General features: G+C 43.8%; 1 protein-coding gene across 1 annotated transcript in view; it reads right to left on the bottom strand.

The window, feature by feature from the left end:
- Positions 1-25584, bottom strand: part of map3k10 (mitogen-activated protein kinase kinase kinase 10) — a 43636-nt gene that overhangs the window by 5119 nt on the left and 12933 nt on the right. The window contains exons 2-9 of the mRNA XM_020624490.1: positions 15466-15646; positions 14243-14391; positions 11135-11310; positions 10440-10686; positions 9535-9657; positions 8332-8470; positions 7648-7760; positions 7263-7561 (exon numbers count right to left, since the gene is read on the bottom strand). Coding sequence (XP_020480146.1) covers positions 7263-7561; positions 7648-7760; positions 8332-8470; positions 9535-9657; positions 10440-10686; positions 11135-11310; positions 14243-14391; positions 15466-15646 — 1427 coding nt within the window. The remainder of the gene's footprint in view (positions 1-7262; positions 7562-7647; positions 7761-8331; positions 8471-9534; positions 9658-10439; positions 10687-11134; positions 11311-14242; positions 14392-15465; positions 15647-25584) is intronic.

Below are 25584 nucleotides of genomic sequence, written 5' to 3'. Positions count from 1 at the left end.
CACACTGTATTAAAACGACACAAGATAATGATACATAGAGTAAACATAGCACCAGAAACTTACTGATTATGCTAACCCAAGGAGCACTGAAGCTTGCAAGAAAGCCGTGAACTGTTGTGTGTTACGTCTTGAGTGTATCCCTAAAAACATCGGGGCTAAAACTGGATATAAACTTAGTTCCCGTTGGAGACGCTCGCCCACTAGAGGGAATTATAAACCAAGAAATTAGCTGAAGCTTATGTATTTCCCTTAAAGGATTAAACTAAACCTTCAAACAAAATAATTTGAAGCCTGAAAGGCAGAATACTCCTCGTCTGACATCTAAGAGATGTCACCATGCATAATGTCTGGCAACAAATAATATAATGGATACTCAGAGTCCATAGTTTTTTTTTTCATGCACTGTCCAAAGGTACAAGCAGGACGACTTCATTTATGGGTCTCTGATACAGTCTCTGTTCGCCCTTGCGGATGACCTTCACTTCTATCTTCCTGACTCTGCCATCCTGGCCTGGGAAGGTCTTTGTGACGAGTCCAAGAGGCCACTCATTCCTCTTCTCTTGCACATCTCTGAGTAGCATGACGTCTCCAGTCTGAAGATTGCGTTTTGGCGTTCTCCATTTGCGACGGTCCTGTAGTCCACTGATATATTCTCGTTGCCACCGTCCCCAGAAGAGGTTGGCCAGGTACTGGACCCGCCTCCACTGTCTTCTGAGAAGGGACCCTCAAACTGACCTGGGGGAGCCGGAGGTGCGTCAGTCTTTTGTGTGAGTAGCATCGCAGGGGTGAGAATCTCTGGATGCTCGGGGTCTGTGGAAACTGTTGTAAGTGGTCGTGCGTTGACAATGGCAGTCACTTCCGCCATGAATGTAACTAGCACTTCATGTGTGAGTTTTGCATGTCCATGTTGCAACAGCATTGAATCCAAGATACGGCATGTGATCCTATCATGCGTTCCCAGGCTCAAGCGCATGAGGGGGGTTGAACTGCCACTGACTTCCAGAGTCTTTTAGATGAGCGTTTATTTTGTCGTTGAGACACCCTTTTCTGCCAATTTGTAGCTCCCTGCAGGCACTCACAAAGTTTGTTCCACAGTCAGATCTGAACAATCTGACATCGCCTCTGATGGCTACGAAGCGGCGTAGTGCGTTGATGAAGCACGATGTGTCCATAGATTCTATTACTTCGATGTGTATAGCACGGATGCTCATACATGTGAAGATGACCGCCCATCTTTTGGCTTCCGCCTGGCTAGCTCTTGTTTTTCTGACTGTGACTGGCCATGGGCCAAACACGTCGAGACCCACATAGGTGACAGGAGGGTCTGCCTGTGTCCTGTCTTCTGGTAGGTCAGACATGATTTGGTCTTGCATTTTGCCTCTTAGTCTGCGGCAAATGACGCAGTTGAAGATCACACTACTGACGACTCTCTTTGCTCCCACAATCCAAAACCCAGCAGCTCTGACTGCACCTTCGGTAAAGTGTCTGCCTTGGTGGTGTACAGTACCTTTCCATGAAAGTGTTTTATTATTCGCTGAGTTGTGTGGTGTTTTCCAGGGATGAGAATGGCATGTTTCTCATGTGAAGTGAACTGTGCTCTTTTCAGCCGTCCACCGACTCTAAGCAGTTTGTCTTTGTCTGTGAATGGGCTTAGCTTCCAAAGTGGATTTGATTTCTTGATAGACTTCTCTTGCTCAGTGTGTCTGATTAAGCCTGCATAGACTTCTCTCTGAACTGAGTGAATGATGGTGACCTTAGCCCTTTGAAGCTGATTTTCCTCAAGGTGAGCATCACACATGTGCCATCCATGACAGTTGCTGTCTGTTTCCTTGGTGAACACCTTTGCAATGTGTTGTAGCCGTTCCATAGCTCTTACCAGACGACTCCAGCTGGAGAATCGTTCGAACCTTGCAGTCCCAAGCTTGTCTTTCATCAGGGTGGTGGCACAGGACACAACTTCTGGGCGCAGTTCAGGATCAGCCTCGGGGTCTATGAGGACAAAGGCCTCATGCTGTGTCTGATGATGATCTGAGCGAGTGAGGAATGCGGGTCCACTGAGCCACGTGGAGTCAGGCAGACGCTCGGTGGATAGCCCTCAAGTAGCCTGGTCCGCCGGGTTTACGTGTGTGGGCACATAATGCCACTGGTGAATCTGTGTTGAATGCCTGATGCGTTCGACCCGATTGTGGACATACACTCTTCATTGCAAATGTATCCAAGCACTACTTTAGAGTCTGTATAAAAGTTCACCTTGTGAATTGTAGTAGATAGCTCATGTTGGACTAATTCTGCCACTTCTGCTGCGAGCACCACAGCACAGAGTTCCAGCCTAGGGATGGAGATGTCTGGTTTTGGAGCAAGTCTGGCTTTGCAATGTATCCGGTGGAGGACGTGAGCTTTAAGTAGGCAACTGCACCAACCGCCTTTGTGGATGCGTCACAGAAAACGTGAATCTCCTTTCTTTGCGCTTCAGACAATGGAATAGATGTGTACATTCTGGGAATCTCGAGCTGTTGTAAGCGTTCTAAAGAGTCTTTCCATTGTCGCCACTTGTCTCGCTTTCCCTTTGGAAGTAAGGCGTCCCACTCTGCCACGTCAGATGAGATCTCTCTCAGAATGGCGCGGCCTTCAATGCTGACTGGCACAGCGAAGCCGAGGGGGTCATATAGACTGTTGACCACCAACAGCATGCTGCGCTTGGTGAAGGGCTTGTCACAACTTTTGACTTGGAATGACAGCAAGTCTTTAGAGAGGTCCCAGCCTAATCCTAGGCTACGCTGCATGGGTGGTGAGTCTAGACCTAGTTCAAGTCCCTGCAGGCCTGTGGTTAGGTCTTCATCTGGGAAGGCGCTAGTGACTGCAGAACTGTTCGATGAGATCTTGTGCAAGCGGATGTTGGACTGGGCTAACATTCTTTGAGCTCTGTGCAGCACTTCGATGGCCTGAGCTTCAGAGGGGAATGATTTCAGTCCATCATCCACATAAAAATGATGTTCAATGAACTCTCTCACGTCCGTGCCGTATTCTCCTTCCCCCTCCATAGCCGTCCTTTTGAGCCCATAGATAGCGACTGATGGTGATGGGCAGTTTCCGAACACATGAACTGTCATGCGAAACTCTTCCACTTCTCCATCCAAGTCATGATCTCGGAACCAAAGAAAGCGCAGGTAGTCACGATGGTCCTCTCTGACCAGGAAGTTGTGAAACATTTGTTCCACGTCTGCCATCACAGCATATGGGTCGCTTCTGAACCGGAGAAGGACGCCCGTCAGGCTGTTGTTGAGGTCTGGCCCTTTAAGCAGCACTTGGTTGAGGGAGGCATTGGAAAAACGAGCACTTGAGTCAAAAACTATTCTTATCTTTCCTGGCTTTTGAGGATGATAAATGCCAAAGCTGGGGAGATACCAACACTCTTGACCAGGTCGGAGGGGAGGGGCATGTTCTGCATGTCCCTTGCCGAACATTCTCTGCATAAACTCCACATAATTCTCTCTCATCTCTGGCTTTCTTTTTAACGTCTTTCGCAGTGACCTCAGGCGACTGAGAGCCTGCTCTCTGTTGTTGGGTAATCGCTGTCGGGGAGAGCGAAAAGGGAGAGGGGCCACCCAGTGGTTTGATTCGTCCTTGTTGAATTCATCGTGCATAATGTTCAAAAACAGTTCATCATCGATGGAGAGCGCCAGTTTGTCATCATCTGCTGTTTTCCTGAAGATGTGTTTCCCCAGTTCATCCTTAACCTTTGCATTCTCCAAGTGGCTACCTCCCTCTGTAAGACTTTCTTTCACGTGAATTTTGCTGCTGCCGGGGGGAAGAAAGCTTGGCCGACCAAAGAGTTCACTGTGGGTTTGTGAGCTCCAGAGAGGCACACATTTCCAACGATAACCCACCCGAGGTCGAGCTTCTGGGCGTAAGGGGCTTCGTGCGGGCCGTTTACCTGACTGCGGACTTTGTGAGCCCTAATGATGTCACGCCCTAGGAGGAGGAGGATCTTTGCTGATGAGTCCAGCGGTGGTATTTGTGATGCTACAGGCAGCAGATGAGGGTGGGCAGCAGCAGCTTCTGGGGTAGGAATCTCACTCCTGTTGTCTGGAATCTGGTTGCATTCTGTGAGTGTTGGCAGAGGCATCAAGGTCTTACCATTTATGCTCTCAATAACAAAGCCGTGGGATCTGCGTCCCATTGCGTTGGATAAGCCAGAGCATGTCTTCATTGTGTATGGGAGAGCCTAGCTGTGCACGTTGAACGTATCGAAGAAGTGAGATCTAGCTAGAGACACGTTGCTTTGGTCATCTAACATGGCATACATTCTTATCTTCCTTTCAGGTGACGCACTAGGAAACACGTTCACGAGACAAATCTTAGAACAAGACTTTCCTTGAAATCAATTTCCATACACCTCTGTGCAGTTGGATGTGGTCAAAATGTTGCTTTGGGGATCTGGCTCCCCGCCATGGACCTCGAGCGAGGCACCAGAGTCCAAAACTGTCCACGGTGGTGGCCTAGCATGCATTGCTGAAATGTGATCATCACTGTTGCACTCTGCACAGCGGATGACTGCTTTACAGTCCTTATCCCTGTGGTCTGTCGAGGAGAGACACTTGTAACACACCGAGTTCTTTGAGCATACCTTTCCTTTCTTCCAGCGTCTTCATCCTAAACCCCCTGCATTTGGCAAGTGAATGTGGCCTTTTGTGGATTGGGCACTGAGTGTCAGGATTGAGAGGGCGTGTAGTGAGTTTGTGATTGAGTGAGCGAACCTGCGTTTTGTTAGCAGTTATGGGAATCCTGGACCGTGTCTGTTTAACTAGTGTCCTTTCAGTTTTTAGTGGTGGCTGGTTATAACTTTGTAGCACAAAGCTTGGGTCCGTTTTCATTTCAGCGTGGTCGTTTACAAACTGCACAAAACAGGAAAAGGGCGGATAGTGAACGTTACAGTCTCTTTTGTCCCGTGTTTGAACCATGCCTCCTGTAGGCCATGTGGGAGCTTTTCTACTATCGGGTTTATTCCTCTTGATGTGTCGAGAAAGCTGAGACCTGGTAGACAGCCTTCATTTTTCGCCGCTTCCAGTTCCAGAAGGAGGTCAGCAAGCTCCTTTAAAAGGTGGTTGTCTTTGGGGGAGACCCTGGGGAAGCTCTCCAGACGCTTGAACAGAGAAGCCTCAATTACCTCTGGCGAGCCATAGTTTCTATCCAGCCTTTGCCACAGCCATTGCAGCCCTGCTGCGGGATTGTTGACATGGACAGCTCTAATTCTTAAAGCATGTTGGAGAGACTCGCCACTAAGCCATTTGGTGAGCAGATCAAGTTCCTCACTGTATTTCAAGTTTAAATCCCCTGTGGCATTGTGGAACATGGACTTCTGCTGTTGGCATTATCGTGGAAGTGGGCTTTTACACATTCTTCCGTGCGATCAATTGCAGCAGTCATTGAGGCAGGATGTCCTGTGACATGCGGCTCTGTGAGGTCAAGTCGGTCTGCAGCTGCAGCTTCTAGAACTATTGCTGCAGCAAGCGCTGCTTCAGCCTCTGCCTCTTGCTTCAGAGCGTGGAGGTTTGCCTCCACACGTGCCTTCTCAACTTCCATACTCACTTGCCGTATGGCATACTGAACTCTAGGACAGGCGGCTTCAGCGTTGGCTCTGGCTTGAGCAGCGGATAGGCTTGCTGCTGAGCCGCTCGACCGGTATGATGTGACTGATCTGCACTGCGATCTGACCTCCAGTTGGGAAAACTGCGTAGCACCTCCCTGCTGTGACATCTTAGACGACACTGAATCAGCTCCCAGACAATACACTGGATGTGAAGATAATCATTTTTACGCTTCTGCCCTCAGCTAAACGTCAGCTGCTTAGCTTATGCAGCGAGCTAAACACAAGAGGCCCACAGAGGAAAACTCCGGAGACGATGAAGAATAATTCTTTGTAGCTCTATTGTAGAACTCTAATTTATACTTTCTTTCCTCTTTGTTGTAAAACTGAAACAGAAATAAAGGACATGTTCGTTTTAACATGTGATCCGAATACATTACACATAAATTGACGTTAGAAGTCACGACACACTAAGTTAACATTGTAGTAACAGAGGATAAAAGACCGAAGCAAGATGGCTACAAATGCTAACAGAATGCTAACGTAGTGTTGCCAATACACACAGAGAACGGGATGTGTTAATGTCAATGTAAAGAAACACTCAAACTACACACTGTATTAAAACGACACAAGATAATGATACATAGAGTAAACATAGCACCAGAAACTTACTGATTATGCTAACCCAAGGAGCACCGAAGCTTGCAAGAAAGCCGTGAACTGTTGTGTCTTACGTCTTGAGTGTATCATAAACCAAGAAATTAGCTGAAGCTTACGTATTTCCCTTAAAGGATTAAACTAAACCTTCAAACAAAATAATTTGAAGCCTGAAAGGCAGAATAGATGCATTCTGACCATGTTACGATACTTATCTCTTTTAATTTGTTTTATTACTGCAAGTAGAAATAGAAATAGAAATGACTGTCTGCAGAGAGAGGCTGTCATGTAAACAGCACAGGGAACCAATAAAAGGAAATAATAAATGTTTGAATGAACATAATGTGAAAGTTTATTATTCTGCAGGGGAATGCTATTTGCAGATGGAGTGAAAATAAAAAGACAATAAAAAAATTGAAAAACAATAAAATCTCATACTGGCGAGATCTCAATCAATAACCAGAAAGCGTAGAGTGTTAAGGGACAGACACAGTTAAATCAGGTTAAACAAGGCTGAACACACTATATACTGGGTCTATCGTAGTGTTGGAGACGTGTATCTTGCACTTGTCGCTTCATTAACAACACAAAATACCTTGTTGACCCTGTGCTTCTTCTACCGAATGATGACTCCTCCTTGACGTTATCATCACAACAACATCGTATATTATTTGACTGCTGCTGCAAAAAATATCACGTTACCATATTCATGGCTATATTAGTTTCTTAATAGAAAAAGATAAATGCATGGGACTAAGCAATAACCTGTCAATATATGGACATCTGCACTTGTTCTCTATCATGACTGTAGCCTTTTTCTCCTCTTAACTGTGTTGTACTTTATGGGACTTTATTTATTACAGTATGTAATTTCCACCAGTTGCGGGGTTGAAAATATTGGCCTTTTCCTTCAAGGTGTGCCATCGCCTACCCAAGAAATACTGACCTGTCAGTAAAGGCCTCTGTGAATCGAAAACACCACTGTGTGTTGTTTTCAGTTCACCTGAAGCTTCCTTACCTGTAGTTTTCCCAGCTGCAGCAGGTCTTGTCCGAGGGCGACAGATGCGAGTAGAGAGGCACAACCCAACATCAACATATCACTCTTCTTCCTCTGGCTGCAGCGGCGAAGCGAATCCTGGTAGCCCACACCGGCCCCCAGGCCTCCAGCAATCTGGCAGGAGCTTGTGTAACCAACAGCAGTTACCGTATTGGGCCCCAGGCTGCCCCACAGGGGCCCCGAGTCCTCCATGGCCCCATTACTACTGGTCTCTGATGGCTGCAAGGACCCCGGCGATTCTTCAAACTCACTACCCTCCTCTGTTAAAGAGAGAACAGAAAGGGTTAAGATGAGGTTTCTTACTCATTTAGTGATGTGCATCTTATAATGAAAAATAAAGATTCACCCATTTCATTCAAGCTGGAGAAGCCAGCAGTCATAGGTGCATGTTTGGGGGATTTGCCCAGGTTCGGTGCACTGGACGACCACACTTTGCTTCCCTCACCCAGTGACTTCAGCCTGTAAACAGAGAACACTGCATTGAAATCAAGTTAACAGATGAATTTTTAATTAAGTCAAACAGGGCTACAAAAATAACATTTAGAGCTTCACCTCATATGAAACAATATAGGTGTTCTTTGCCAAATCCCCAGAGACAGTCGCTCTGTTTCCATTGACAGTAACAAGATAGTGATAGAAAAGCTCCGGTACGAGCACTAGTCTGTCCACAAACACACAAGACAAGGAGCTAATTGTTTTCTCAGTAGATGAACAGAAAACTGGATCCCTGTGACTTAATTTTTGTCACTGTTGTTGTTTTGTCACTTTGTTCTGATACTTAACCAGAAAGCACTGTCCTACTGTTAATATTAATATTATCTGTTCAGAGCTGTAACTTTCTGCACTAGGTTTCTTCCTTTCTGTCTCACCGATGTGTCCCTATCTGAGTTTAGTCAAAAGGGACCGTGTTACCTTTCAGTGTTTACATGTAAACCTCAGCTGTGAAGGAACCTGTGAATCTTGTTCAGTGTAAATCACTTCTACTAGCTTCATTAACAACAACTCAGAACTTTAGCAAGTATGTACATACTTTTCCTCGCCGCCGACCCTTTCTCTCTGGTGGGTGGAGCTCGGCCCCCAGGTGCGTCCTTTCTTCTTGTTGGACGTCAGGTCTTCTTTCTTGCACACAGCGCTGCGGCCCCACGTCTTACTGCCATCACTTGGTGTCACTGCACCAGTGCAAACAGAATAAGCATCCAGAAAACATAGCATATTCTTAACTGCACCACATATTGCAAGATGCACATATTTTTTGGTCATATCAGCAGATGAGTTTAGTAAATTCTTGAGGTTCTTGGTGAAGAAGGTGAAGCATCTAAATGTCACAGAATGCTGCTGGAATATGGAGGAAATAAATGTATTTGGAAAGGGATGTGCCAAATCTGCAGTAACTCCTGAACTGTGCCACTACAGCTGAACCCACAGTAGGTTACACAGAATGGGTTTAGAGATTCTGCAGGAAACATAGTGGAGGAGAAAGTACGCTCCACGTGTGCTATGTGTATGCCCCAAAATCAAACATTCACTGTCATACTGTTGATGATTGGGCAGCAAATGATTCTTGACCTCCTGATCTGAAAGAGGTCGGCAGAGCCTGCTTTAGGACTGGGTGACAAAGTGAGGAAAAGTTGTTTCATATCAAGTTACTGTTTGTCAAATACCAAGTTGTCAGGACAGAAAAATACTTAAAGGATGGTGGAAGGCAGCACATGACCATGGATGATATTGATTTCTATTGAGTTTTTTCTCCTGTTTTGCTTTATTTCTAAGAAAGCCCCTCTTGTTTCTGTGATTGGGTGGGCTGAGCCTGGGTTGCTCAGTTTGGAAACAGGCTGTGTAGGAACCATTTTCAGTTATATGTAGATATGTGTGTTTTATGCTAACACCTCCGACCCACAGGTGGTGCGTCCTTGTTTTGGAGTGTACATCAAGGAGGATCAGCTGCAGATGCTGCTGATCCATGAGGAGGCACGAAGTCTCTGACTGCGCTCTGTGCCCTAGCTTTTATTTCGCTCACCTAGTTTGTGCTGTGCCTCTGAGGAAGTGTTTCATGTACACAGCTACAGAGGACAGTGTTGAAGACCAGCGAGTGGTGAGCAGAATAGAAGCACACGGTCATCATAGGCTGTCTTTTTATCTGAGCTACAATACTAATGTTTTGTTTAAAAAAAGAAAATATGCAATTGATGGGAAAAAAAACCATCTAACATTCACTTTGTGTGTTTGCACTCACATCGGATGGCTCTCAGTCGGGGTATGACCCCCGGGCTGGCAGGTGGGGTGGTGCTCTCGCTGCCCTGGCTCTTCCTCTTGTCCACACTGGGAGACGCCTGCACTGTGATCTTATGCTCAAAGCCTGCAGCGCACAAACAGAAGAAAATGTGGCAAACAGGTAAGAGTCACATTACAACAAGTCACACAGAGGCACCTTGGTGAGTGCTGGTGTTTACATAATGAGGCTGGAGCCTTTTTTATTGCACGTCATTCCAAGTCTTTTCCATTATGCCATATGCCACATGATATAAACATTTTCTATATACTGTAGATTTACATGTATTATTTTACAATGTTGACAGTTAACGGTGTCATATAAATATGATGATGATTTATTGGTGAATGCACACTAGGAGATAGGTGATGGCAATGGCAGTGATTTATTCTGAAGAGAAGTTGACCACACACCAAGCTACGATAATTTGTCAACATTTCAACCACACTTTCCTCAAAAGTGGCCATGTGTGTAACACTGATGATACAGATAAATCACTGTGTTGTTGTCCTGTCTTCAAAATACTATGACAAGACAGTACAGTAGGAGAACCGTGTTACTACTGCCCAATTTTTCACTGTAGAAAGTAGAAGCCTGAAATAATGGTACAGGAGAGGAAATGACAAAGGCAAAATGGAAGCCTATTTGTTTAGAGCCACAAGTTTTAACCATTAATACCAGATTCAAAATATATTACAATATAAACTGGTTAATGAAAACCATTATTAGTCCATGTAAGTTACACAGGTTCAATCCAACTCTTTGTTCTTTATTAATCAAAAAAGACTAAGTATATACACATATAGTTTAGATTAATGGTTTTTTTATATTTGTAAGTATTTTTTCTTGCAGCTCCTACTTCCACCCACCAGAGGGCAGACTGATGCTGTTGCCGTCTCGGCCCAGCTTCAGTAACCTGCTCTTCTTGAAGTGGCCCTTTCTCTTCTTCACCCTGGGTTTCTCCTGGTACATCTGGTGGATGATGATGTTCAGCTCTCGCTCCACGATGTCGATCTCCCTCTCTGCCAGCTCCTGCTCTCTCCTCCTCAGCTGCTCCTCCTGCTCCCTCTGCTCCTCGGCTGCTCGGGCCAGCGCCTCCTCCCAGGATCTCAGCTCCTTAAAGGGGGAGTGAGGTGTTAGGGTAGCAGCACCTCTCCTCACACCTTTTTGTGCAAAAGGCCTGTGGCTAATTCTAACCTGCAGACGCACCTCAGACAGATAGTGACATGGTGAGATTCCTCCCACCTTCAATAAGAAATGTGTCTGAAAACACCCTAAATAAAATACTACAACACAGTGTAGTTACAGTTCCTGGAACTACAGATTTTTTTTCTGTATACTTTAATTTAAAGCAAAGCATTGTATTTGTAAGGTCATCATATGCTTTGTATGTAAAAATATTAATGTGCAAAAGAATTAGTAAAGAAAACTATCGAATAAACACAGTGGGTTAAAAATATAAGTAAGTATAATGGGGCTTAAAAAGATGATACTCAAAGTACAAGTACCTAAACTCCACACTGAAGTTGATAAGACCTGACTGATGTGTGCTTGCATATCTCACCTTCTCTTTGGCCCTGAGCTCATCAAACATCTGCTGGATCTCCAGCCTCCAGTCTTCCTGTAAGGAGTGGAAAGACTCCAGAGGCATCTGGAACATGGCCGACTGCTCGATGGCCAGCAGCCGCCTCAGGATGCTGGTGAATGAGGGCCTGCTGTGAGGGATGGGGCTCCAGCACTCTGCAGGAGATGAGAGAGGAAAATATGTGTTTTAATTACAGGTGATTTCTTAGGTTAGTGTCATCTGTTCTGTATTTTATAACCCCGAGCCAATGATACACAGTGGTACACCTAATATTACCAACAAACATGTAAGGTAAAATGTTTGTGTGATGGATGCCACCATTAATGTTGCAGATGATTAGATAATGTGTATATTAGCTGAAACAATTCACCCGTCTATTTAGTTTTTGTCTCTCTGCAGCAATGAAATACTTTTTTGAAACAACAGACTTAACTATAGCTACAGGTATGTTTTAATGTACAGTATAAGGCAGTCCCCTTCTCCTGGCTTTGGTTCCTGTTTTATTACTCAGAAATATGCTGAATGCCAGTGTCCATTCACAAACGTTTGACTGTCCAGACTGAGCAGCACACTTTCAGCTGACACTCTAGCTTAAAGGATAGAACTGGTGTTAATATACTGATAACAAACCCTGAGAAAAGACCAAAACTGTCAAGTCCATCCTTCTGTTTGTGGCACTGGAGTTCCTGCTAACAACATAGCTTAAAAACAGGTCTCACACATACATATTAAATAAATAAAGCACATCACACAGTCAGGTCATCAACATAATACAAAAAAGACCGAACCCCTGTCTGGGTAATTCAGTATGTTCTGGCAGCAGAGCAGGCAACAGGAGGAGTGGAAGAGAGAAAGATGGGGCAGCATATGGCAGCTACCCTGAGCCAGGCCCTGACCGACAGTACTGCAGAAACATGGGGCACACCTACAGTCATGTGACTGATGACCACCATGGGCGGAGCCAGAGAGTCACACCTCTAGTGCAACCACTGCCAGAGTCAAAATGTGATGCATGTCAGTATTAATGAACGAAAAATGAAAAACACTGGATGTTTTTCACCAACATCTTCCTGTTTCCTAAATTTATTTGTAGGTTTTTCTTCTACATCTCATTCATGAACATAATCTTAAACAGCAGAATTGTTTGCACCTCTGTTCTTATACTGATGAATCCCATGTGCTCCTAAGTTGAAAGTGCGTGCTGGTCGTTCCTAGTTAGCACAGGTCAACACCCTACCAAGGTCCATAAAAGGGCATGAGACTGCAGGGCCATATGCACAGATCTCAGACAGAAACGGAAAAGAGATGCTGAGAAAGGAATTCTACAATGAAAATCTAAAGCAATGAACTCCAAACCGAAGAAAACCCTGAGCAGTTATGAGGTGGAGAACAACAAATGAGCTGCCATATTTAGTGGCGTCAGTAGACACATGGGATGCTCGAACTCGTTCAGTGAAGGCTGTATAAGGAGAAGGGCGCACAACTGATGAAATAAAAAGATGAAATAAAAAGAATCTGAGGCAACAAAACAAACAGGGAAGAGAGACGCAAACCAGTGGAGGAGGACAGGCTGGCCCAGAGTTATCTGAGCTGGACCAGCACATCTGAGTCATGCACGGCTCTATCGGATGCCGTCAGCTGAGCAGACTCCATGTGTGGCCCCAGGTCCCTTTAACTGCCCTGAGTCTGATCTCAGACGTGGTGCTGGACAACCAAACGTTTCCACAGATGACCTCAGCTCCGGCCAAAACATCCGAGAGACACTTAAAGATATTAACAGAAATTAGAAATAGAGATGAGCACTTAAACGTGTTTAGTTTCCTAATTCTAACCTACAAATAATCACATTAGTGTTTATTCATTTTAAAAGATAATGATTTGTAAAATAATAGGAAACATATTAAAGAAATACTAATAATGACAAAACTGTTATTGTATTTTAAAACCTATAATATTACACAATTGTAGAATGGAAGAAAACAAAATAACCAGTTATCTCACACACACGTCAGCGCTCAAATGTGTGTGCGTGTGCTCTTGAGTGTGCGCAGTTTCTGTTCTTACCTAAGAACAAGGTTGAGATAAGAAAACAGTGATGAACACCAGTATGTTCATAAGTGGGTTTTACAAACAAATTTATTCTTAAGACCATTTGGTGAATGAGACCCACTGATGCAGTGTTGCCTTAAGTACAACTAACATTCTTCTGGTGTTTTATGATTGATATTGGCCAAACTAGTTTTATTTTATATCATGCGTCCAGCATGGCATTTGCATTAATTTCTCAGACTGTGTTGTTGTGGAGCACTTGGCACGATTCACCTCAGTGGGGGGAAACCACTGTGTAGCAGCGATGTCCCCGGCAGGTAGAGTAAATAAGGAGTGCAGCCAAAGTTAGCTGAAGAAAGCACTATGTGTGTCTCATGTTTACAGTAAATAACCAGTTTGACTTTAAATAAAGTATGTTATTATTTCGTTAATTTAGGGGTTTAATTGACTTTTTACGTGTATTTCAAATGTGCCACCCCTCTCTGAGCCTGTGCCCCAGTTTGGCCACCCCATCCAAATTATCTTCCCGATCCACCCCTAATCACCACAGCCACAAACATCTACTACAGGTCTGACACAACTCAAGGCAAAAACAAACTGTAAAACCTCAGAGGTGTGCAGATGGAGAGAGCAGTTTCACAAAACATTTTCTTCACCAGGTGATGCTTATTTATCAGGTAAAATAAATTACAATAAGGGGAATGCGGATAAAGCTGGAGTGAGGGGAGATGAAAGTGAGATGAGTACAGGAGTAAACAGAGTGTAGAGAGCAGCGAGGGATTAGTGGATGAACATGGATAAGATGGAGAGGAGCAGAGGAGGGCGGCTGTGTGAGGAACAGCTCCCACGGTTTTATTATTAGACATAAAATCCGGCCTGCAGCTTGCCCTTGAAAAAATATAGCTTAGGAATAACTTGGCAGGTGTGTGTTTAAACATAGACGACCTGAACTATGAAACAAGAGCTCTACCACAGTTAACGGTGCACTAGGATTCTTTGCAAGGTGAATCTTCACCCCTACTGTCCAGGCCTGTTTACCTCCCAGCAGCTGAGCAAAAGCTTCAGGGCACGTTGAAGGGACAGGAAGTGTGAGCTTGTTCATGGCAACTCCATAAGCCACTGCCAGTGCGTCTATCTCTCGGTAGGGAACTTCTCCGGTCAGCAGTTCCCACAGCAACACACCAAAACTACAAGGAGAGAGAGAGAGAGAGAGAGAGAGAGACAAGAAAAATGTTTTGTCATATCTATGTTTCTATGACACATCTGACACCACAAACCATCACTGAACAGGATGACCACCTCTTATCAGCGACCAGAGCTCCAGGTGTAGGTTAGGTAATATTAACTGATGAAGGCCATGAGATGCAGCAGAAAGCTCCACACATTTCCAGCAAGTTAACCTCACACAATGAATGAATTTGTCACTGAAAGACCATGACCCAGTGTGTTGTTATGGCAAGAAACCAGCTTGAAGTGGCTTGGTATACACCAGTATGCCGTACCAGCACAGTTTACTCTTGTGCGTACTGGCAATTTTCCTTGCATACTGGTACTTCTCACAGGCTGCCAGTGGTACTCTTTTAAACCTATAATTGTTATTACATGTCAGCCCTGTGATAGACTGGTGACCTGTCCAGGGTGTACATACTGTACATAAGCGCTATAGATAATGGATGGAAGGACGGACTATATCTGTTATTTGGCCAATTTGGAGCAGCGCAAGCTGTAAATACAATAGGCTGAATATTACACACAGACATAAGGGGAGTACTGGCACTTTTTCCCCACTTCAAGCACTGCAGGAAGCAATTTAGTTTACAGGCAGAAGGAGAAAAGTTCTATTTCTAATTTGAAATATGTCAATTTAGCTCCACCTCGACCAACTGCAACAGTAAAATGCCACTTACAGATTAATATGTGAGAAGAATAATCCAGTAATATAATATATAATGGTATAACATTCACACAGAACATTTTTCTAAGTTATGAGTACTTTTAGTTCTGATCCCTTAAGTACATTGATTATACTTAAATTCTAAAGTAGCACTTTAAATGCAGGGCCTGTTAGCCTTGACTTGCTTGGCCGCCGAAAGCAACATAAAAATTGCCTAATAATCTTAATATTAAACTGACTTGCTATTATCATATGGTCAGAATCTCACTAGTGTGACACAGAGCGTCTCCCTAGGCAGTCGGGTTGGAGCACTCTGTCACTGTGCAACACGGGAATACAGTGACACACACACAGGTGAGTGCTGTACCTCCACACATCGCTGCTCTTGGAGAACAAGGAGAGTTTGATGACCTCAGGGGCCATCCAGGCGTAGGTCCCCGCTGCACTCATCTTGGTGGTCTGGTGCCACTCCCTGGCCAGGCCAAAGTCGGTGATCTTCAGAGTTTTCCCGCTCAGGTCGTCCTGCTCCACCGGCTCCAGGATGAGGACTGAGGAAGAGGAGAAGGCAAGGACAAAGAGGGAAGAGAAACGCTGGTGTTAAAAGGTGACAGGGCTGTACGCACAGTACATATCAGACAACAACCCACAACTACAGATACTCTGATTTTGAGCCATTTCAGATATATGAATGCTCTCTGACAAGGGGGCAAGGGACAGAGCCAGAACACAAACAGCACAGGGGGCTTCATGTATCACACATGATCACAGTGTAAACCCTGTGGCTGCACAGGAACATGTTCAGTTTCACAGGACAGAAACCTGTAATTACAGGTAAAATAGAGCGTGATCAGTTGGTACACTTCCAGTCATGTCTAAATGTTATGACACTTTGATTCAGAGGAAACAGGGGAGCTAAACATGCAAATGTAAAACGCGTCTATAAAGAAACACACAAATCAGCACAGATTAATAATAAACTTTACAATGGTAAATGACGAGCAGTAAATATTTCACTGGGGTTTAAATGGAGCATTTCCTTTCATTTAATGTGGAAATCAATAACAAACTCAGTTAGTTTAACTAACTAACTAAAGCAACATAACTTTGTCTTTATTTTTCTGTAATCAGTGATAAACTATATGGTTCTTTTCCAGCAAACCTCCAAGAAACTATTAGGGCACAACTACCGTGTGAAATATGTTTCTAGATGCCGTGCCAAGCTGTTGTTGGAGTTTAAAAGGAAATCCAGTTTTATGTCCAGGTCTATTCTAATATGTAAAACTGTGTCAGAAAGCATGTAAATGATATAGTATACATGTTCAATCACACAGTTGTGTTTACAGTACAGGTGCGGTCGGACCAGTGTGTTTGTTATTCCTGCTCTTGACAGCGTGTGTCTGAATATAAGTACAATACAGTGACATCCATTTGAATGTACTGTAAACTCATTAATGTTAACCTGTCACCTCCCCTGTCTCTCACTCGCGCTCCCTCCCTTGCGTCTGTCTCTTCCATGCACACTGTATAACTTCCTCCTTCGTTTCCGCGTCAGGGCCGGCTATGGAAATATTTGGAGTGTACACAGTTCACAGCCACTGGGAGCCAGGTGGGGGTTGCTTTCTCTCTCTCTATCTCTCTCACTTATCTACACACGTATGCAAAGGGTGGTGGAGAAAGGCTACGCACACAGAGGTGTCTTTGTTTACACGCACTTGCACTCCAGCACACACACACCCACACACACAAAACATTCACGTGAAAAAGGTGTGCCTCTCGGTGCTCAGCCCTGTCCACAAGCTCACCAGGAGACCGGTTTCAGGGATGAATAACTGATGTCAGGCCAGCCTCTAGATAGTTTAATAGTCAGGCAGTGGTGAAAAAGGAATTAAAACCTTTTACCTGAGTAAAAGTAAAACCACACTGTACACGAACAACACATTGTTAGTGATTAACTAGCCTGACTTTTCTTGACTCATGATCCTTTAGAAAAATGCTGTGTGTAGGTGGGGCCTCAGTCAACTTGCCCAGTCATTTTCTCTCTAGCCTTCTCAAATGGTTTCATAACTGATTCACATAGCACCAAAGATTAGAGAGACATCCCAGAAATTAATAAAAATTTGTGTAGCACAACTTTTGTTTTTCTTCTTCTAAACGTCTGTCAATTCATCAGATTTGTCTGATCCTGAGGTCAAGAATAACTGGGCTAGAATGCCAAACCATATCTGTAGCTTTATGATCATTTCAACCTGGTGTATTTCCCATAAATGTCCTTGTGCTAGTAGCTGCCTAGAATGGCCAGTATACTAGCTTAACAGCCACTACTGTTATACTACTTTTAAAGGAAACTCAAAAGGCTTAATGCAATGCAGATTATCCTGTGGAGGACAGACGAGCAGGTGAATCAGAAGAGGAGAAATGAAGGATGGAGGCAGAGACAGAACTGGACAGGACCATCCTCAAGACAGTGTACCCTGGAAAGCAGTCACTGCCTATCACAGCTGGCCGAGGAGGGAAACTCTTAATGCCGCACTTATCAACAGTATGGTCCTGGAGACTTTAACCTCCAGAGAAGGAAATACACAGGTAAACGCTCAGCTCTCCACAGGACAAGAAAAGCAATTACAGCATATAGAACAGTATGTGTGTCCCCTCAGGTTGTATTTCTGGACCCACGAATTGCCAAGATTAAAGGTAATCAAAAGAAAAAGTTATGTTGGATACTTAAATAAAAATTAATCTTCTGGCTGTTCCTGTTCGGGGTCACAGCAAATCATCAGTTACCACCTAACTGACGATTTGCATGGTAAACTTACTACATTTTTACACCGGATGCCCTTCCCGGGGTGATGACTAATTTCGAGTTGCCAACCTAAGCGACACGTCTTTAGATTGTGCGAAGAAAACGAAGTACCCAGGCAGGCACAGGGAGAACATGTAAACTCCGCACAGAAAGGCACCGGGTCAGCCAGGTCGTGATACGTCAGTGTAACGGCCACAGCAGGCAGCTACTTTCTGTTTTCAAATGATTCATGTTAAAATCGTTTACTGTAAAACCAACAGGAGCGCTGCACTGCTTTCTCTGCTCTTTACCCAAATTTCCACAACAGAAGTAGCCAGTGCAAAGTTAGCATGACTCCACTGAGACACGACAGCAACATGTATGTGAAATAAACTGGAACTATACATTTAAACTAGCTCCACCTCCAGCTACAGCAGCAACATGCTGCACCAATAACATCATATCTGTCACAGTGACATTTTACTGAGGAATCAGTACTTCTACTTTAGAACCTTTTTACATTTTGCTGATAATACTTTTGTCCTAAAATGTCCTTAAGATTTTAAATGCAGGACTTAACATTGTTTACATTGTGAAATTCTTTTTTCTTAAGTTTTAAATATGTCATTGTGGATATGCTTAATTATTTTCACCCACATCTCACAGATAGAAGGATAGAGAATATAACCTGTAGATTAACTGATCAGATACTTGATTAACCACAATGACCAGGTTTGAAGAAAGATAGTAATAGTACCAAAGCAAAGTAATGTACCTGAGGGCATTACTTGAGTAAATGTACTTAGCTACTCTCCACCCCCATGCTTAGGCCATGTGACTGTGTCTAGTCTCCAAAGGTGCGGGTTGCTGACAGTGACAATAAGCCACCGTCATCCTGTAGCTGACCTTTCTACCCTGGTACCGTCAGCTCTGTGACAGCTGTCTCCTCAGGAACAAGTCTTTCATTTTCTGTCGGTCTCTGAGAAGAAAAGGATGGAGCCAGACAGACTAAGAAAGAATGAGAGGACGGGATGTGTTTGCACACATAGATGGGTGCGTCCTCTCACAGTCTACCTTTGCTGGTTTGGTTTGTGTGTAGGACGTACAGTAGGTGGAGGGCAGCGTGGAAACAGAAGACAGAAAATGGAGAGGCTGATGAGGGAGAAAGGAAGAAAGACAGAAACAGAGAATGTTGACAGAAACTGAACGTGTGAGCACCCACTTGCTCCCGCTCTGCCTCTCCTCTTGACTAACTAAAACATCGCTGTTACTTTCACACCTCAGGAACGTCTGCATGCTGCCTCTTAGCACCGGCTGTGCTTGTTCATTCAGGTTTTAACAAACCACCAGCGTTTCACCCATACGTCTATTATCAACATGTTTGTGTTCGGCTGGCAGCACAGAAACCTGAAGTGCAGCGATACACAAATAGCACCTGCAAGGGCGTGGAAGGCATCACACCATATGTAATCATGAGGAAGAAAAAAAAAAAACATCCTCAAGGATTGCATGGCTTTTACACAATGCAGTGCTACTGGAAATGCTATCTCGAAAGAGAGCACATGTGAATGAGAACAAAGCAAGAAATAATGCTGACAAGCTCCCTGGTTACAAGCTTCCATAGCAACAGGCATTATGAGAAATATCACAGGCAGTGCAAACATACAGGGAGAGTTTAATACTATGGCACAGTTTGATAAGTTATGTGATAATTGTGCTAATAAACAAAAAGACTACTGCCACGGTGCTGAAGAGACGGACCCTCGCTGTGAGGTCCACAAGCCTTCAGTAGAGGGCCCAGTGCTTTTATGTCTGTCCTCACTGTGCACAGCTGATACCAGTGACGCTTTATCTTATCAGTGACCTGTACTATGCTTGTAACCTACAGAGAGACGAGCTGATTAACAAGCATGTGTAGCCAGGGCTGCAGTTCTCTGAGGCCGTAATGCTCACTGTAACAAAACCACATTGTAAGATGAATAAAAACTGTAGTCTCCACTGTTTAAGTACATGTAAAGTGACAGTGGCTGTCATGCTAACATGCTACTGTTTAACAGGTACAATATGTACCATGTGTGCCATCTCAGTTAAATATCTTAGTGTGCTACCATTTGCTTATTAGCATTAAAAACAGAGAGTACAACTGACACCGATGCAATGTCATCAGTTTTCAGGTATTTACACATAAACCAAAGTACCGGACAAACACCAGGAAATCATCAATTTTAGCCCAGTTCATCCTGAGGCAAAGTGTTTGTATAAAATCTCATTGCAATTACTGAGACAGTTCAGTGCAGGCCAACGCCATCCCTGCAGCCCTGCTGCTAATGTGGCTAAAAATCGAATGCAGTGGTCAAATTTCACCTTACATGAGTCAATTAACAACAAATTCATAAATGATTGCAACATGATTTGCTGCTGATTTGAAGGGTCTGATGTGAAAGCACTAATGAAAACAACTGGGGCCATCGTTTTAATTTCAGCCCATCCACATAATAAAAAATAAGGGCCCTGACTTCTGAAGGGGTCCCAATATCTTTTAAACCCATTAATGACTGGCACACCATAGGTATACACCGGTTTGTCACCAAGTGCTGATTTGGAGGAGGCCCACAGGGGTTAGGGTGCCATCTGGGACAAGGCACACAGTGTGAAACTTTACAGCATGTCACACTCCTAGACACAATCCAGAAACTGCTATCACAACCAATAAATATTGATCAGCTGACAAAAACACCTGCTGACTGGGGTGTGGACACAGCTGCAGGGGTTTTTTGCCCCATTTGATGAAGTGTTGATTTAACCTTTAAGCTCCTGCCGTTTATTCCTCCGCCCTTGGACCCTGACCCCAGCTGAGTGTTGAGAAATGTCACTGAGTCACTGTTTAAATACTGATAGCGAAGAACCCAGCAAGGCTTTAATCAGACAAATGATTCCTCAGACTGGTTAGTCAGTGCATTACGTAACGGCAGGTGACAAATTAGTCTGCAGCCCAAGCAGAAGAATGCAGTCAAAAGTCTTATGAGTGGTGAGATTTATGCCAGGGCCACTTACATCAACATTTATAACACCAAAACAATGCAGTGTATGATGTCTGACAGGTGGTGGTTCTGATCTGGAAACTCCCTGCTCACGATTGTCACAGAATGTGTCCTGTGATAGAAAAACGTGAGTGGCTGAGTGTTTTTTGTGACGTGACTGTGTACAACAACTTCACAAACCTTTTATACAGCTGTGCTGTGTTTACAGTAGACATGAAGCAGGGCAGTGAGCCCAGTGAATGTAGTGTCTACTAACATGATGAATTTTGCTCATAACTGTTGCTCTGTGTGCTGAATGGTAATGAAATAAAAGATTAAACAGAACAAAAACATCTGAAAATTTCACAGTTCTAAAATGTCAGTAAGAAACAGAGGTGGAGCTGATAAAATACATGTAGGTTACTATGTTACACTTTTTCTTGACAATATATGTTATCTGGAAATTGTCATGTTTCAATCTAACACCAGAATTTAAACTCTTTGCTCATCCTTTTATCCAGAATCTTACAAAAAATGACAACAAAAGCTACTTAAACGGCCAGTAAATTGCCATCCGCTGTGTTAAGAAGCACCATATTCAAAAGATTGATGTTTTTATATATTTATGATTGCTTTACATGATGACTTGGGAGCATTTTATAAGCATTAATATGGTATTTCAACAGTGTGCTATTGCTTCTGGGTGCTGCCTCACCTTAAACAAACTCTGTAATGACAACATGAGCAATCAGCTGTCTGAGTACTAGGCGTGGTCACCTGAGCAGCCAGCTGAGAGAGTGATCCTGTCCGATCAGCTGATCAGGGATCTGTAGGTGGTGCAACCTGTCAGAGCTTAGAGCTTGTTTTATTTTTCCTTCCTCCCTAATTCAGCATGCAGCTGACTACGAGGATGTATTTGTGTAGGTTTGGGGTGAACTGTTTGATCCACGTTAAGATTTTATTTGCATATTTAACTGAATTTTTGAAGCCCAAATAAACCTGAACAAAGCAAACTTGCTGTTATGGAAACAAGGGCAGAGGCTGCAGACTGTGATGGTGGGTCAGAAGAGAAGAGAAACCCTCATTCCCCTATGCGGATCCTTTTCTCCACTATCATCATTTTCAGTTTGAAGGGACACTGCTGATTTTACACATCATGTACAGTCTATGTGATGAGAGCTACTCACACTGAGAGAGCAATGATTAAACCATGTCAGAACTAGTTTTTGACACCAGGTGTTCATACCTGATTTGAATGACCACACTCAGAGAAGGAGCAAATAGCAGCCATCACAGACAGATGTAAGACACAACACTGGGGATAAACGCACACATTTTTACTAATGTTACCAAAACAAATATGTTAGCATTAGATGCTAACGCAGTCAGAAGTATTTTGGCTGATTTTAAAAAACACTTATAGCCTCCACTGGCTTTAAGGATGTGATTTAGCTGAGTCATTTTGAAAGTGTAAAACTAGCCAAGCTACACGGACTTGAGAAAGCAGGCTCAGTACATTTAAAGACTTTAAAGATATTTTTAACTATGCTGTGGTTTTCATTTTGTGTTTTATTCAATTTCAAGTGTGTCTGCAGCACCCTGGGATGGAAGCAAGCTTAAGATTTCATTGTGTGACCACTGGACAAATGACAAATAAAAATCTTATCCAATGAGCTGACTGAACCCTCAGCAGTACATTCGTTCAACGCTTCTTTTCAAGTCAGAACAAAACATGTTTATAAGTTCAGAAGTTGTCTAAAAATAAAGATTAGTTGATTCCAGTATATTCCTGCATGTTGCTTTACAGTGCAGGATTAAAAACACTCCACTGTAACATGACAGTGTTCAGAACATTTCATCTCTACATCTATAGGACTGGTTCTTCTCCTTTCCCCCTCCTCCTCCTCCTCTTCATCCTGAAACAGGTGTAGCCTGCAGGGTGGAACAGCTGCTACCACAGCGCCAAGTCAGCAAAACAGGCCCAATGCTGCAACAAACCCCGGAGAAACTCCTGCGATACCTTTTTCTACTTACACACCCATCTATCCCAGTGAGCCTAGGTACAAAGGCAACACCTCAGTGCTGGTCCCAGCATCTGAATCGGCTGGTGTGAGCACATCAGGATGGCAAATACAGCAACCAGACTGATATGGTAGCGAGTAAAGATCAAAACCTTGCACTGAAAACAGTAACAACCCATCCCCAACCCCGCCGTTTTATCCTCACATCCCCTCTTTTCCCTCATCGTTCTCCCCTCTTTCCCCTCCCTCCCCTCCACCAGTGCCCACTGCCTGACTGTCTGCCGTTGCAGCTGTCGCCAGCCTGGCTATGATCACAGCACACCGGGGAGAAGAAATGGAAGAGGAGATACAGGGAAAGCAAGAGGGTGGAGGGAGTCAAAAAAAAAAACAAGAGTAACTGAGCGGTACATGGTGTGTGAGTAACAGGAGGGGGTGAAAAAGGATGAGGAAGCAAAGTGGGTGGAAGTATAAGGATGAGGGATGGGGGAGGGGAGAAACAAACCATGGGACGGACCAAAATGTCAAGAGGAAAGGAAGCTGCAGAAATGAGGGCCTGAGAGGAGAATGAAATATTGGGAAGAAGCAGCTGAAAAAAGGGAGGAGAACCAGCACAGGAGGGTAAGAAAAGGCAAGAAACAAAGAGCGACATGGGGGAGAAAAGACAGAAGCACAATGAGAAAGAGGGAAAAATTAGTGGAAGAAAAGATGTGGGTTGCAAGAGTTATAGAGAGATGTCTGGAGGGAGAGCTTTTGTCATTTTCCTAGCACCTAGCAGGCATCTTAGTAAGTATTTTCTTTTTTGTTCTTTCTTTTACACATCTCCTTTTTCATCACTTAAGAGATTTCAAGCAGAGGAGGACACAAAACACCCAAATCGCCCCATAACTTAACAATCAAATCTATTTAATTTAAATACAGTATGAAAAATTAAAACACCAACGATTAAAGCTATAATGCAGCCCGAATACTTACATTTATAGTTTCAACTTTAGTTATCTAAAACCTGAAAAACGTAGTGTGATAATAGCCTCACTAAAACAGTACAGATCAGATTTTACTGCGCATATCACATGCATTCAGAGCATCTCAGGACATAAACATCACTCATTAAGGCTAAAAACCAGCGTGCACCAGAGCAGATGTGCATTAAATCACTGGGTTTCTTCTCATCTCCCGGGCTCTGATCCAGAAGTTGTAGCAAGCGTATGCTCTCATGTCACCGATACCCCGGCTTGGCTCTACTTGTGCCACCACAGGCCACCGGAGCTCTAATCCTGAGCCATACAGTGGCACAGTTTCAGCCTGCAGCCATTCACTTTGTCTCCACACAAATGCAGCTGCCAGATTCGTGCATACACACAGCCTCTTGCTCAGAAGAGAGGGAGGTATTAAATGCTTTCTCTTGATTCTTTCTGGGTGGCATGCGAGTTTGTGTGCGTGTGTGTATGTGGTATGATAAAGGGAATTCTTCACTGAGAGGGTTGAGCTTTTTCTCTCGACTCATGACAAAGTTTAACTTTCATAACTCCTTTAGTCTGAGAAATTGCAATCAGCCAAAATTGTTTTCATGTGAACCACAACTGCAAATATTGCTCTGATTCTGTGTTACAGCAGAGATCAATACAATTCTACTCTTCAGCTTAAGTGCTGAATCTATCAATTTCCAACATTTCAGGGGACATAAGAGGAAGGAAAAGCTCTAACATTCCTGTTTCCCCAAAACTGATTCAGGGACAAGTGTGGCACTCCAGTGGTAAAAACAATTTCTCTTATATTTACTTGAGTAAAAGTACTCATTTACTTTCCACCACTGGTGTTGAGGAATCAACTCAAGTGTACAACATGTTGTCGAACCTCTCTGGCAGTGAGTATGAGCTATGATTAAACATTGCATTCTAGTACTGACTCTCGGCTCTGTATGCTCCAAACATGCCGTCTGTTGTCTGACTGAAGTGTCCTCTACTTGGCTGCACTATGAAACAGGGTGAAGGACCTTTGGCTCGAGGGACACCCGGCTCCTTCTCTGTTTGGCCTGGCTCCCCACGCTCCGTGCCAGGCCACTGGCAAACAACAATGACCCTCTAACAGCAGTCAACAGCCACCAAACATACAACAGCCCAGGAGGTGCCAATGTGTGTTTCACTGTACTGTGCTGAAATGTACAGCTTCGCCACCCTGTGCATTATAATAAATAACATGCTTATATTCAAGGGCATAATTTCACAGGAAACTTTAAAGGAAGCCATGGGAGAAAAACAAAACTCTGTTGTTTCTCCCCGAGTGTTTTCCCTCTAGTTACCTTTGTCTGTCATCTTCAAACTACCGCCCATGATGCTGCTTCTAAGATGCCATCTGACTAAATAGCTGATGTGAATTTGAGACAATGATGAGCAAAACACACTGCCTGCGGTGTTTAACAGTGGTGTTTGTATTTCTCCTGACTTGGAGCAGAATAAAATAGTCTTTAGACCTGTTTTACAGTCAGACTGAGAAACACCAAAAGCTACAAAATGTTCCCATCTTTTTATGCAAATACAATACAATTATATAATCCACTGGTGTACAGTGTGGTAGCTGCATGTGCTTTCTGCAGCTGTAAATGTACTAATGACAAATGACTCATTTTCCTTATAATTTATATTATATGGAAATATATAGAAGAATAT

Source organism: Monopterus albus, unplaced genomic scaffold, assembly GCF_001952655.1.
Source record: "Monopterus albus unplaced genomic scaffold, M_albus_1.0 scaffold328.1, whole genome shotgun sequence".
In the NCBI taxonomy this organism is placed as follows: domain Eukaryota; kingdom Metazoa; phylum Chordata; class Actinopteri; order Synbranchiformes; family Synbranchidae; genus Monopterus; species Monopterus albus.
Note: the sequence above shows the minus strand (reverse complement) of the source record. Positions and strands in the feature narration are given on the sequence as shown.